The 15214-nt window shown below is 44.3% G+C and overlaps 1 protein-coding gene across 3 annotated transcripts in view; it reads left to right on the top strand.

The window, feature by feature from the left end:
* BCR (BCR activator of RhoGEF and GTPase) overlaps nt 1–15214 on the top strand; it is a 98285-nt gene that overhangs the window by 77192 nt on the left and 5879 nt on the right. For all 3 annotated transcript variants that reach the window (XM_083803842.1, XM_083803844.1, XM_083803843.1), the window contains exons 11-19: nt 715–834; nt 1606–1681; nt 2257–2361; nt 3196–3270; nt 3984–4081; nt 4770–4901; nt 13059–13118; nt 13264–13373; nt 14212–14351. In XM_083803842.1, the coding sequence (XP_083659968.1) occupies nt 715–834; nt 1606–1681; nt 2257–2361; nt 3196–3270; nt 3984–4081; nt 4770–4901; nt 13059–13118; nt 13264–13373; nt 14212–14351 (916 nt within the window). The remainder of the gene's footprint in view (nt 1–714; nt 835–1605; nt 1682–2256; nt 2362–3195; nt 3271–3983; nt 4082–4769; nt 4902–13058; nt 13119–13263; nt 13374–14211; nt 14352–15214) is intronic.

Genomic DNA, 15214 nt, shown 5'->3' with positions numbered 1-15214 from the left:
AATAAAATTGCATGTACCATGAGAAGAAAATCCCCCGCACTTCCAAAGAACACGGTTCTTGTGCCTCTGCCCTGGCTAGCTTTCAGAGAGGGTTTCCTGGAAAATGTGAGATACTAGGAGGAACACCGTGTGGAAGCCTCTTACTCACAAGGTGCAGGTGTCTAGGAAACACGCTTTGGTGCATCAGTGCCAAACAATGTACGTGGTTGGCTTTGGGGCTGTTTTTTCTCCAAGAAAAAAAACTTGTTTTTAGGTGACCTCTGAAAATGCATTGGTGAGTAGCAGATAGGAGAGAATTTTGGTGATAGAGTTCCGAGCTGCTTTTAGAGAAGTTGCCTTCACTCTGCTTGACTAAGGATGCTTGTGGAAGACCTGGCAGTGCTATGGCTGCCCAGTGATGGGATGCTGCCTGCAGCCTCTAGAACAGAAAATACAGGGTGTAACTGGGGCAGTGGGTATGTACCCCTGCACCTTCATCTGGGGCACCTGGAACTAGGCACAAAGTCTGGCTGCAGAGATATTGCAGAGATAACACCTTCCTGAGCAGCTGGAGCCCTGTGAATCCTATTGACAGCGTTTCTCCTGCCTGGGGCCTTTTTGCTACTCTCAGAGGGAAGGGACCATGGGTCTGAAAATATATGTTGATGTAAATGGGGGCAAGTGCAGGAGAATGACATTTGTGTCTTCTGTCTCCCTCTCTTCCCCACCCTTCAGAGAGCCAATAAGGGCAGCAAGGTCATTGAGAGGTTGAAAAAGAAACTCTCAGAGCAGGAATCACTCCTACTGCTGATGTCGCCCAACATGGCCTTCCGGGTACACAATCGCAATGGCAAGGTGAGTGGCTTTTCTGGTCTGCCTCAGGCCTTGTGTACAAGATAGCTGTCAAAGGACTGTGTGTGTGTCTGTGTGCCTGTATATGCCATATACGAATGGACCTGCCCTGGCAGAGCAATAGGAAATGCTCACTTCGTCTAACAAAAAGCGCTGCAGCAACTCCCTTTCAGACTCCCCTTCAAGCTCAAGGCTTAGTGCATTCAGGGCTGTCTCCTCAGAACTGTATGCTGCACTTGGCACCGGGGATGCTGAACGGTTGTGAACAATCTCCTTTTAGCTCCACAGGATGCTCAGTGTGCCAAAGGTATCACCTGCTCTGGCAGTACTGGAGCTTTTCACTGTGGCCTTTGCACACACAAAGACAAAGGATGCTCCCAAGATCCTGTTACTAGTCAGTGAAAATTCACAAGCTGGTGCATGCTTCTTCAGCTTGTATCAGCCTCTTGGCCTGCTGTAGAGGCTCTGGGGTTTCATGGTGCAACTGTTACAAGGAATATCATGGGACCCCATGCTGCCAGGGACACAGCTGCTCTTTGCAGGGTGGAGTTCTGTGAAAGCTCTGACCACAGGAGTCCATGTTGGTACCGCTGGCACACTGCTGAGAAGGCACGTTGCCAGAGTCCTGCCTGTCACTGACAAAGCTGTGATGTAGGGCAAGTGGCAGTAGTACTAGAAGGACAGTATAGCTAAGAATTTTCACTGGAGGAGATGTTGGAGCAGGTCTGCTCTCGATGGCGTGTCAGACTAATGTTCTTCTGTTTTCCTGGGTAGAGTTACACGTTCCTCATTTCATCGGACTATGAAAGGGCAGAGTGGAGGGAGAACATCCGGGAGCAGCAGAAGAAATGTGAGTGACCCTCAGCTGGGCATTGGTACAAATACTGTGATCCAAGAGCAGGAGTCCAGAGAGTGAGGTCTGGGCAGAGTTTCCTGAGAAAAGAGGACCACGCATTGAAACTTATAGTGCAACATGTATGTCTTTTGTCTGTGCACATCTGAGCCTCTCTAAGGGAACTTTGACTGTAGTACCATGTAGGGAATGCATGGGGAGAGATCGTCCAATTTACCCCAGAGCTCAGAGATTTGTGCAGCTCCAGGTGGAGGGAACAGCTGCACCCTTTTACCTGGCTTCAGTCCAAAGAAACTTTTATTTTGGCATGGGTGGTTTTTGGCTTTGCAAGAATATGAGTGCCCCTTGCTTCCTGTGAACCATTGAGACATTTCACTCCAAGGAGTAACTGAATATGCCCTAAACAGAGCTGAATATGCCCTAAACAGAGATGGGCTGCAGCAGCAGTACAGACCTGAACACTGTGGTACAATTGCCAAGCAATGTCTAGGGAGCAGGTATCCTGTCCAGTACGGGAGAGCCCAGCTTTTGCTTTGAATTTTAATTCCTCTTCCTTTGAATCTCCATGGCAGGCTTTAAAAGCTTCTCACTCACATCAGTGGAGCTTCAGATGCTGACCAACTCCTGTGTGAAACTTCAGACAGTCCACAACATTCCCCTCACTATCAACAAGGAAGGTGAGACCTCTTGTTTGTGCTTTCTTATGGTGTATCTGCAGAGAAAAATCTGTCTGCCTTTGTGCATTTCCCCTAGAGTTGCTTTTACTGCTTCTATCTGCTACAGGCTTCAGCCTGGTGTTGATTTACAAACTGATGGTTCCTGTAAATCAAAAGCTGAGACCTTATGTAGCCAACTTTTGTAGCTTAGTTGAAGTAGATGATAGCATACGAAAAGAGAACAGCAGGAGTGAAAGCAATTAGTGATCCCAATGTTTGCTGCAACAACAAAAAAGAAAAAACAAGCTCCAAATTATATGGCTTCATCTGAATCAGTAAAATATTCCTGGACATCCTCCAATATGTATCCACTGATTACTAAATAGATTTTGCATGCAGCCATCATGCCAGGGATGTGCATGCCTGTTAGAGCCCTGGCTTGGGACACCTTTGAACGCCTGGGAATCCTTTGGAAGAATTCTGGTTAGCCTAGGTCAAAACTTTGTCAAAGGCCATCGTTTATTACTATGTAACCTGGTAGTATAGATATGGCATTTTTATTTTTACTTTTCTCCTTTGAATCTCTTCCATGCTGTCATGCTAACCCCAAAAGTGGCATTTTAAAACCCCAAAACTGTCAGAAGATATTGCAGGTGAAACAGACACTGAACCTGGAACAGTATCCCCCTCTCTTTTACTGAAACAGCTAGGTTAAATGCTCCTGCCACATTTGTTTTTAGGAACATAAACCTGTGTAAACCTGTGCTCATAAACTCGTGTAAAATCAGCTCATCACTGTCCTTCTCTCTTGACTTCTCTGTGAACTTAACGGAATTCCTTGACTCTTTTGTGCAGATGATGAATCCCCAGGTCTCTACGGATTCCTGAATGTCATTGTCCACTCTGCCACAGGATTCAAACAAAGTTCGAGTGAGTTGCAGTTCTTTAATACAGAGGTGTTGACAGAGGTTAGATAGTAGGGGTGAGGTAATTCAGGTGCTGTGACAGCTGGTCGTGGATTGATTTAGGATTGCAGTATTTGGGATGATGGTGAGGAGGTGATTTGGAGAACTGGAAGTGAAGTCAGGATGTTGGTATAAATTTAGGGGAATGCAATGGGGCTGGCTATCATAACCTAAAACATACAAATAGGGGCAATGTCTGCAGCTTACTACTAGTTCTTCAAAAACACTAGATACCACATAGTTAATCACTTTGTGGAGATAATGAGTTTCTGACGGCTAGCCCCTAACCTTGTCTCTGAGGGATATTATGCTAATGCTGGTGTCAGTGAAATCAGCTCTGATGAGTTGATAAGATCCAATATCTACCTGGGGAAGTTTCATTTCTCATTGGTGTACACCGTCTGCTCATTGTGGATTGATCTGGGAAATATTGGATGGTAGCAAACAACAGACTCATAAGTGAAGGGCTTGTCTGTGATGAGGTTATTTATACCACTGTACTAATAATTCAGCTGCATAAAAGTAACTCTGCTGGTCCAGATGACAAAATTTGCCTTGGCCAGTGCTACAGGTACAAATACAGAGAAGATATAAATGAAGTAACGCCCTAAAACTCAGGAAAAGGTACGAGTTTCTAGAAATTTTTACAAAGTTTCTGCATTTGCCTCCCCTCCTCAGATTTGTACTGCACATTAGAGGTGGATTCTTTTGGGTATTTCGTGAACAAGGCTAAAACTAGAGTTTACAGAGACACCACGGAGCCCAACTGGAACGAGGTAGGTTGGATTTTCTTAATGTGGCTTGTTCCATGTGCCATCAGTTCATGAGTAGAAAAACTACAAATGAAAGAACATTTTGTCTGCAGCCCATGCTGCATGTTTTGGACTTGTGCTGCATGTGCTGCCTCTCAGCACATCTTTAGCAGGTTCACGTGGCTCTCAGGTCTTGTGGCAGATTTTTCTTGGATAGTTAAACAAACATTTCAGTACAAAATGAGTCTTGCATTGTCCAGCATTTCATCATTTAAAAAGGTAAGTATGATTATTTTTTAAGACATCAGTAAAAATACATTGAAGAAGGAGGTTTCTTTGGAGGTGTTCGTGTTTATTTGTTCTGAACGGGAAGAATTAGACATTGTACCTGTTTATTGCCAACTTGAAAACCTGCTGGAGAGCAAAATTAAATATAAGGAACATGGGTGAATTTGTTTCTTTGAATGATGTGTTACTGAAACTCAGTGAAACCTGGCTAAGGAGTCAGGCGTCTTAGTCTCTGATTTGGCCATCTTGTATATACAAAATACAATTCCAGTTTAATCCTGGACTGCCTGCATTAGGGAGGAGGTTTTTGTCAGACCTTTAGTGCTCCTTCCTGATGAGTTTTAAAGAGATTCAATTGATTATTAAGAGACTGGTGTCCTGCTGTGGTGTATTCATTGCTCTCTCCTTTCCTGGTACCCTGCAGGAGTTTGAAATTGAGCTGGAAGGCTCACAAACTCTGCGGATTCTGTGCTATGAAAAGTGCTACAACAAAATGAAGCTCACCAAAGAGGACGGAGAGAGCACAGATCGCATAATGGGGAAAGGACAGATCCAGGTAAGACTGTGCTTAACTCATTCCTGCTATCCTTACTGCAAATCGTAATTGGCTTTTGAATCCTGGAGTGCCCCAGAGAGGCTTTTTCTGCCTTCTGATTTTGAGAATCATGGAGATTTTTTCCTCCAAACAGTGAGGAATACAGTGTGATTCACAGGTGGGAAGTCAGAAGCCTTTTCCCTCTTGTCTTGTCCCCATGTCTGCTTCAATATCCTTGTAGAAAAGATGCTTTTTCAGAAGAAAATTAAATCAGAGAATCTCTGATTTCTCTGTTATATTCAAAACGTCTAGCAGAGTATACAGTAACTACACGGTCACTGAGCCCTGGGCACTGTTGAGGATACTCCATTTGTGACAAAAGAGGAAGTAATGAATATACTATCCCCCCTGTAAAACATGCTGAAGAAACGCTATCTTCCCTATGTGCTAGAACTTGATTGATGTGCTAGCGAGGCCTTGGAGGACAGGCTTATTGTCCTGATAACTGCCGTGTCCAGAGTTTAGTGTCCATGACAACAGGCTGCCTCTGAAATAAATGGATTATTTGAACTTTTCCACCACTGTGAATCAGCATGGGACACTTTGTCTCTGTGGCAAATTTGCAATATGATAGGGGAGGCAATGAGATGATTGCAAGCGGATGCTGCTCTCAGGGAGCTGCTGTGTGATAAAGAGCTAAAGCACCATGCAGGAGAAATCGGGCCCCTCAGTGGAGGATGTCATGGTGAACATGTGTTCCTGCTCTTCCTCCAGATTGTTGCATTGTCTGTGCACAGCTTTAGGGGCAGTGTTTGAACATTTGCTCTGAGGATGCATTCTTTAAACTGGACTGGCTGTTGTAAGCAGCAGGGACCCTGCCCAGATATCTTTTCCTTATTGGCACACTGAAAAATATCACCAGTTCTCCTTCATTTACCTTTAGCTCTTCACCACTTCTTGTATGTCAGCTTCCTCCAGCGTTTGAGTGATGATCACACAGGCTGTCATTTGTGGGATTTCAGAAACAGCTCTGATTGAGGGTGGCTTGCAGGATCATATCTCACCGTTTCTCTAGAAGGGTTCATTGTCTAAATGAATTTCGTGAGGCCTGTTCCTTTCCCTCCCTACTTGCAGCCCTGAAGCTGCCATGCTATTTTCAGGGAGAGCCTTGCCACCAAATGCATGGTGGGTGTTTGAAATAATGTCTTGGTTTGTATGTACGTTTTCAAGTATAGGGTGACTTTTATGTACATTTCTCAGGCTAATCAGAGATAAGCATGTCCCTACTGCTGACAAAAGCTGATTTTCTGTGGAGCTGAGCAACTACAAAAAAGCAAGTTTTCAGCCCTAAAATGCCCTGGAGATTTGTGTACTCTCATTAAAGAACTCTGGAATCACTGACCCTGTTAATTCTTCAAATGTTTTACATAGAGTGGTATAAGATCTTAATTTTTTGAACATTTTTCCCCACAAGAATAGGCATTTCTATGCACAAAATGTGTGCATTTTGTTAAAGCATTTTATGCTTAAATTAATCTGTGACTTAGAGTTAGCGGTATTAATTCTGTCATCGTCTTTTCCTGTCATTAGTTTTATATTCATTTTCTTTCAGAATTTTCCCAGGTGCTTTTACATTGTTTTGTTTTATTGAGAATTTCTAGTGTAGGTAGGATTTTCCATTTTGTTTTTATCCATGGCTTCTTGTTGTTGCCAATGTTGTTATTCAGCCAAAGTCCAGCCTACGTAAAGGCAAGGTCTGTGAAACTGGGCGAGTTTTTTCCAAAATTCCCTGTAGTTAAAAACTCTGAGAATATCAATAATCATGTCTGCATCTTCCTGCTATTAAAACAGGAAAATTTCTGTGTTGGCTAAATTGCAATGTATTGTTAAGCCATGTATTCTTGTAAATCTGCAACTTCCTACTCTGGGATTTCTGACTCACGAAGTTTTCTGGGCTGCAAAGATGAAGACAATGCATCAAGGAGATGAGGGCTGTTTTGACTGTGAAACGTTTACTGAATCTCTCCATTACATAATGGCACTGGAGGAAGGAAAACTGAAAATTGGTCCGTGTAGTCAGAAGCTTCCAGGAATGGGCAGTGATTTTAATAGCTCCCATTGCTTCTATTTTTTCTTCCTATGGAATATTTTGTTTACCTGTTTTTATAGACACATTCAAGAGGGATGAGGCTTGCCAATCTGGAAGTTTTTTCCCCTCAAAAGTAAAACCACAAAGTTTTAATATGGGAGCACCTCTGGTACACAGACAAGTGAAATCCTCGTCGGACCTAGGAATGGCAGCACTGGATGCGCAGGTGTTTCCCTAGTGTGTATTCATGGATGGGGGCTTCTCTTATATTTCAGAGAAATACAGGGAGAAGGTGCCAGTGCTGGGTACACTGAAACTGAGATTGTTGGGGAGTTTGGGGTAGGGGGAGGAAACAGGTATCATTTTATAGCAGGAAGCATGAGGCTTAGTTCAGTTTTAAGCATCAGTTTGCCTCTCATTTTGAACTATTTTTCTTTCTGTTGTTACCCTGCAATCCATCTTTGGTACTTGGGTGGCTGGCCCTTTTGCTCTTTGAATTTTGTACTTCTTGTGGCAGGCACCTCCCCATGTTTTGAGTGTAGCAGCCTTTTGTTTGGTCTTCAGACTCTGCATCCAGGCGAGCACATATGTCAGCAAAACTGGCCTCAGCACTGGGAACAGACTGCATGAGTAAACTGGTGCTTCATCCTGTGATCCATCTCCTCCAGTTGGTGCCTCCTAGATATGTGGCTTCCTTTGTTACTTTTTTTTTTATTTCTGCATGATCAGCTCAGACAAATTGTTTCCTTCTCTCTCGCAGCAGTGCTGGAAAATCAGAGAGGATATGAGCTTAGATCAGTCATTCAGTGGTAGCAACGCGCCATCATTCCTCTGTTGCCATGCAAAACAATCACTCTTATCTGCTTAATTATCTGGGATGTCTCATAGCAGTGCGCATGGCAATCACAGACATCTAGGTTGTTTTCCATGTAAAACATAGTCACATGCAGTACCTCCGAAGTGTCAACTCAGAAAACCTTTTACACACTTGAGTTCATTTGAACAGTTTGCTCATGCAGAACAGTATTCCAGCAATAAAATTGGGTGGAAATGAAGAAGGCAATGGGTCATATCTAAAGGGTGATGGCGGAAAAGATTAACATGTCAGTGGGGAGCTTTGAGAAGAATGGGGTTGTGGCTGGACTGGGAGCTTCCAGCAGCAATGAGACTCTGACAACATGTATGTCACATCAGTTACACTTAAAAATTGATGGAGTGTAAAGTTGCCAGGGAGATTTAATAAAGGGAGGAAGTAATGCGAGTAAATAACATAAAACACACTAACTTTAAGGTTGCCTCAGTTCTTGCTGCCAGGCATTTCACTTCCACTGATGCATCTTTGCTCTTTTTTTTTTTTCTTTTTCCCTCTTTCTGTGTGTTATCTTTTCTCTTTTTTTGGGGGGAAAAAAAATCAGCAAGATCTCTGTGGTGGTTTCTTAAGGCAGAGCACAGACTGCATGCTTAGTGCTTGGCTTGCATTTGCTGTTGACCAGTGTCCTCAGTTCGCCTTTTTCCCAGGTCCCCATCACTTTGTGTTCTGCCCGCTCAGCCTCTGCTGACTTCTGTACACTAATTGTCTGTCTTAATTCAGTGCTAAGTTGCTATGAGTGCTAGAACCTTGCACTCAGAAATCCCTGTGGTGCCAAGCTGCTTTGTTCTATTGTGTTTTGTGCAGGATACAGAGAGCCATTTGCTTGATTCATTAGCAAATTTGGGGCTGTAGCTTGCTGCTGCAAATGCCAAAAAACAGGCCACAAGAGGACTGGAGGTGCCAGGGGAGTGCAGCCTAGTCTGTATTTTTCCTGTGCGGCATGTGCTTGTGGTGGGGACTGCGTGAACAAGCCCACGAGGCTCTTAGCAGGTCTGTCCTATTTGCCTAGGTTGTAGAAACACAACACAATCTGTCACGGTTTCAGTGGAGATGAGACAGGGCCTTTTGTCACTCAAACCAAGTAACTGAAGGAAATGTTTAGAGGTGCAGTAAATTTCACTGTCAAATTAATGCAGAGGCAGCCATTTCGCAGTGCCTCCCTGCTCCTTGGGCTGGTAAAGCGAGTGCTGTGTGCTCGCTCGCTCAGAGCAGCCTCCTTTTGGCACTCTGTAGATTGCATTCTCCCACTCAGTGTTCCTTCTTCCAGGTCACTGCTCTCCAAATCAGGCCAAAAGACAGCATGACCCCATTTGTCACTGGCCCTCTGCATGCTGGAGCATCACGCTCGCTCACTCTTTGTCTCCAGTCTGGTCTGTAACCTGTCTGCTCCAGCAGCCCTTTCCTGCTGCTGCTCTTGCTGGCCTTAGAAGGTCGGTCATCTGTAAGGCGCAGGACCAAAAGCTTGCTCCAAGTGTAAATGACGTTCTGTGCTTCCTGTTGACTCTGTTATTTCCGACTGTGATTTTATCGGACTGTTAGACCTGATCTTCCTGTTTCACTCAGTATTGCTGAGAACTTATTCAAGCTTTGCTCTTTTATTAGTTTCGATTAACTTGGCTTTGTTACTTAGAAAACACCTCAGGTACAATATTTTATTGTTGCTCTTGCCAGTGCTTTATGCAGGGTTGGCTTAGGTCAGCCAGACCCCCTGCCCAGTGCTCATTCTCCCCACCTGGCTCCGTTCGGAACAAGCTGTTCTCTACCAAGAGTCAGCCAGCAGGAAGGGAGCGCAGGGGTCCCTCCAGCCCTGAAACAGAGTGCAGAGATCAGGGAGCAAGGGGTAGCAGCACGTACAGCAGCAGTCCTTGCTCAGCCTCGGTTCTTACCCAGCAAGGAAGTGTCTCTCTGTGAGCTCTCAGCTCCAGAGCACTGCTTTTGCTAGCTCTTTGTAGCCATATGACATTCACTGTGGGGACGGAGCTGGGCTTTGACTCATATTTTTAATGTCTTATTGACTTACTTTTGTTTTGCACAGTGGTAGGAGTTCCCTGTTCATAATCTAACCATAACTGGTAATTCCTGATAACTTAAATAACCCAGGCCATGCTCGAATCGTCCTTATACTTTTTTGCAAATATTCAAAACCCTCCTTTCTCTGAAATCTTAAGCAGTCTCTGCTACAAATAAAACACTCTTGGCGACTCCTTTCTAAAAGCATATAGAAAACTGTTTCTGACTTGGAGGATTAGCTGTGACTGCATGATCAGCAGGGCCATTTTGGCAGCTTAACGGGATGACTTTTTAGGCAGCTGGAGGTCAAGTTTTCAGGAATACTGAGCACGGTTCCTCTTCATAGGAAACCAGACACTTCAGAAATGGTTTCCTCTCGCTTCTGGGAAAGAATGCAGTAGTTGAAAGGAACCAAACTTCCAGCACGGAAATTCAGGGGAGAACAGCCTAGATTCTAGCCAACTTGTAGGGACCTTGGCCAGCCACACTGGCGGGGGCGGATCTGTTCCGCCAGAGTTAAAAGCAAACCCTCTTGGCAAGCAGTCTGTTATTTGGGTTTGCTGAGGCGCTGAAGCTAAGCGCTGCTGCCCGTTGGCCTCAGAGACCTTTCTGCAGTTCCAAAATGTGGGAGCTATTGGTTGCAGACTATTCCTTACAAGAGGTCTTCAGGAATTTCTGCCACAATTGCACCTACAGGAACCGGTCCAATTCGACAGGAAGGCATGTGTGTGCTGGCAGCATCCCGCTGTGGGCTCACGTCCGTAACAAAGTGCGCGGAGATAAGGTTGGCCTGACTCGCTCATCTGTTGCTTCTTGGGGGCTCTGTGGTGTGAGCAAGTGGGGAGAAACTTTTCTCTCTGCTGGTTGTCTTTTGGGGGAAGTGGTGCAGGGGGTGGTGGGATGTGTCATCTCTGTAGCTGACAGCAGCACCGGGCTCATTTATTGAAGAATCGAAAGAAAGATGCATGCTTGCATCTAAGCTCTCCCAGAATGTACAGGAGCTGCCATTGTTTCAACTTTTACTTCTGCCCTGCAGAGAACTCTGCTTTTATATGGGATTTTGTAAGAGGGAGGAACTGTGCTGCAGAAATAGCCCTGGTGTCTTTGCTTGCTGATAACAGTAAATTCCCAACACAGGGCCCAGAGCAGCTGCCTCCGTCCACTCTTACTGTGCCTCAGGTGTTCCAGAGCCAAGGATCCCAAAGCCATCTCAGGAGGCGCTGAAGTCTGCTTGCTTTGGCTGGGTTCTGGTTGCTGATAGCAGTCCCCCATGCAGGAAATTCTTTTCTCTCTTTTGCCAGCATAGCTTGAGCAGAATGCCACTCTTCGGCAAAATCAGATGTGTTTGGACTCTTCAGCAAGCACTGGAATTGCTGGGTTAAGTCTGAGTACTTGAGCCAGCCTGCAACTGGCCACTCCAAGGAGGTCAAGCAAGGCTGAAAATGGGAGCTCGGGGCTTTGCTTCACAACACGTTTCTAGTTAGTGAATTCTTGCAATAGCAGGGCCAGGTGTTCTTCCTGCCTCTGTGCTCAAAGTGAAGTGAAAATAATAGGCAGGTCGAAGTGGGACAGCTTGCCATGATTCCTGGGCTGACTTTCTCTGTTTCAGCTGGCTTCCTTCGCTGTCAGAACCTGGCAGGTTTGGTTTGTTTAAAGTTACTCGTCTCTGTATGGATCACTTTATATTTCTCTTTGTCTCACTGTAGGGTCGTTATGTCTTCCGAATTCAGTGGAACAGAGCCCTTCTTGGAAGCTATTAGCTTCCTAGCCAAGAGCTATAAAGTTCTTAAGTCTGGCTTTTTATTTCAGTACAATAATTTCACACTCATCCAACCCCAGCTGTCCCTAGAAGACTGCAGTCCACTTTCCCCAGTTGAGACCAGATTGCAGCATCTGATTTCTGCCATGTATTTGGAGCTTTGTATGGTACTGTGGGAGGAGCAGCTCTTGCAGGAGATGCTGTTCAGCAGCCGTGATCTCTTTCATGCGTGATGCCCATGAGCTTCACCGTCTCCTTTTTGTGATGTAGCAGACTTCTGTCTTCCTTCAGGCCTGTGCGCAAGGGGCAAAGAGCGTCTGGCCCTGTGAAGAATGAATTTTGAATGGTCCTGTGATGAATGAAGTTTGAATGAATTCAAACTTTTTAAATGCCCAATATCTAAAGCTTACAAATTACTACAGAATAGAAAAATGTGAGAGCTTAATACAGAGCTCTTTTTGTGTCCACTGTAGTAAGGTGTGGGTTTTTTTTGAGTATGTGTCTGTCTGACATTCCTGTGTTAATTCTATTGTAAGCCTAGACAGGTCAGACAGAATTAGACTTAGTGAAAAAGACAAAGTTGTTTTTTAAAGAGGAGACAGATAACTCTTCACCTGCTCTTGATTTTTGGAGCAGATGTTTGTGGATGTTTTTTGTGCTTTTTTAAACTAACAAATTACACAAAAGTTCTGCTTTTCAGCACAAGAGAACTGATACAAAAGGTCATAACCTTTTCTTGTCAGCTTTGAATGCTTCGGTGCTTACATTTAATGAACTTTTTTGATTGTTGAAACTATGAGAAGGCTTCCCAAACTGAAGTAAAGCATACAAGTACACATGGATGGACAGTTTCCTGTGTATATGTACATACCTCAATTTCTGATACCATTTCTGAACTTTGAAAATTAGTTTCAAAGCCTCTTTTATGAAAGAAATCGGAAAACAAATGAGATTCCCTCAGAGTTATGGGGACCTGCAGCTCCTTGGGAGAGAGAGGAAGACAAATAGTTTTCCTCTATTTCAGATCAGCCTTATTTTCAAAAATCTTGCTTCCCTGTTTCTGACTCCTAGCCCTTTGGGATGGGACAAATTTGGCTGTCTATTCATGTACTACAGCAATAAATGTAGTCTTCCTGTCTCTGAAATGTGAGGTTATTAGCTTTCATATATTGATTTTTCTCACTGAACTTTCCTTTGTTGTTGAGCAGATACGGCACACATGTTGCTGGATTTTCCATGCAAATGGGTTATCAGCCTGCTTAGAGAATGGCACGGTATCTGAGTATCCTGTTACTCAAAACTTGAGAAACCTTGAAATGTGTCTTTCTTCTGTGGAAATGAAATAACACATTGAAAGTGGTAGAGCACTGCTCACTTACAGAAGCCTTCCAGGCTAGCTGACTTCTCAGAATCCTGTTCCTAGCTCATGGTAACTTCCATGTTTTTCAGCTGGACCCACAGGCGTTGCAGGATAAAGACTGGCAGCGCACAGTCATCTCAATGAATGGGGTAAGTACAGAAAGCAGAAGTTAGCACTGCTTCTGCACCTTTGATGTGGTTTATTACTTTGCTGTTCATTGCAACATTAAAAAAATTAAAAAAGAAAAAAAATAAAATGTTGTTTGAAATGTAACAGCTGTTCTCTTTTATTCAGGTTGAAGTGAAGCTGTCAGTGAAGTTTACCAGTCGAGAGTTTAGCCTGAAAAGGATGCCGTCACGGAAACAGACAGGGGTCTTTGGGGTCAAGATCGCTATTGTCACCAAGTGAGCTGATGGGTTGAATTTCTCCTTATTGCTTTTCTAGAAAGCCAATTAGCCAGCGGGTTGCACCTGTCTTTACCCCACTGAGGGATTTGTCAGTACAGTCTGCTTCACTTGAGTAGTAGTGCAGATGGCTGTTGCTGCAGAAGGGAGATGGCGTACGTTTTGTGAGCTTCATTTTTTGCATGGCTCAAAAAACAACATGCGCACAGGCTTGGAAACCCAGGGTTGTTTGCTTTCAGCATATCACTTTTCTGAGTTCCGGAAATGCCCCTTGCCCTTTTAGTCAGTAGTTTTTGACTTGGTCACAAATTTCCAGAGCCACTAAACAGTGATATTTCCTTTCCGTAATCGGAAACGTTCAAGTTTTTTGGATCCTGTTGTATTGTTTTAACCCCTGATCTTTTGTCATGAATTGTTTGCCAGAAGAAACCTGTTTGTTCCATCAAATAGTTTGGGAAGTGTGGTATTTCCTCCCTCTGGAACTGCATTAGTCTGAAAGCACCAGTGTTGCTATGTAGCCAGGGGCTGTTTGGGAATCCTGGGATTACCTGGGCCGAGAGGGAGACTTCTGGGGCACTAGGACCCGGCCAGAAGCTCTAGCACTCAGGGCAAGCTGCACTGCAGCCAGAGCCAGGCTGAGACCTCAGAAAACCCTCTCCAGTTTTAAAAGGAGTTTTTCAGCTCAGTTTTGATTACCTGCTTAGACTTTCTCCCACCCTGTTGTTCAGAAGAGGTCTGCACAGCAAAGTGATGGGTGATTTCAGCCAGCTTGGCTGGCCGAGGTAACAGGAATTGAGGGCATGGGCTATACTGAAGTCTTCTATCTGGCTTTCTTAAGGAGAGAGAGATCAAAGGTGCCTTACATAGTGCGCCAGTGTGTGGAGGAGATAGAGCGACGTGGGATGGAGGAGGTGGGCATCTACCGTGTCTCTGGGGTTGCAACCGATATCCAGGCTCTGAAAGCTGCCTTTGATGTCAGTAAGTATTTGCGTCTGATGTTTTCCTTTGTGCTGTGAGAACCTGCATGAGCTCCCTGTCAGATGGCTGTGCTATTTTAAATCTTCTGTTCCCCAAGAAGCATTAAGAGGTAGAGATTTTCTCTCACAGAGAATCATTTTAACCCTGGCTGCATGTTTTATTAATATTCTTCAGCTACAGATATGACCCAAGACATACAACGGGATGGATCCTCATACCAAATAACACATTTGTTATTCCTCCCAGCAGACATGACGTGGTGGGTTTGCATGCCTTGCCAAGGCTTTGTAAATGGCAGATACCTTCCTCAGGGGAAGCAGCAGCAATCAGAAGCTGTAATTTTCCTTATTGCTGTGAGGTCTCCAAATTAATAGAAGTCCTTGAAATTGTTTGAGAATGTTTTGTGAAAGGAGGCCAGAAAAAAATAATATTAAAAAAATCTAAGCTTGGCTGGGAAGAACAGGGTGTTTACCAAATTGAAGATGCAAGGTCAGGGCTCTTGATTTTATTTTATTTTTTTTTCTTGACTCTGTGGCTAGATTGATGTGTGCAGACTATAAAATCAGATACCAGCATTTGTAAAACCTTCCTTGATCTTGTGCAGAAAAGTGCTCCGTAGTGCTCTGCATTTAAAGGAATGACATGTGTGTCCCAAAAGGCATCCAAAACCAGGCAGATGAAACACCTCCAGATTGCTGTGGTACAAAAAGTGAAATTTCTGCCTTACTTCCAGTCCCGCATGGTGACCTAAGGACCACTGAGCTCTCTTTTGATGCAAGTGGTCATGAGGTCTAGGCCTGGTGCCTGATTTCACCCTTTCTGCACTTTGTTCATTGTTGTTGTTTGTTTGTTTGTGAAATTTC

Source organism: Anser anser (assembly GCF_964211835.1).
Source record: "Anser anser genome assembly, chromosome: 18".
Lineage (NCBI taxonomy): Eukaryota > Metazoa > Chordata > Aves > Anseriformes > Anatidae > Anser > Anser anser.
The sequence above is the reverse complement of the archived record's forward strand: the minus strand, read 5'-3'. Positions and strand labels throughout refer to the sequence as shown.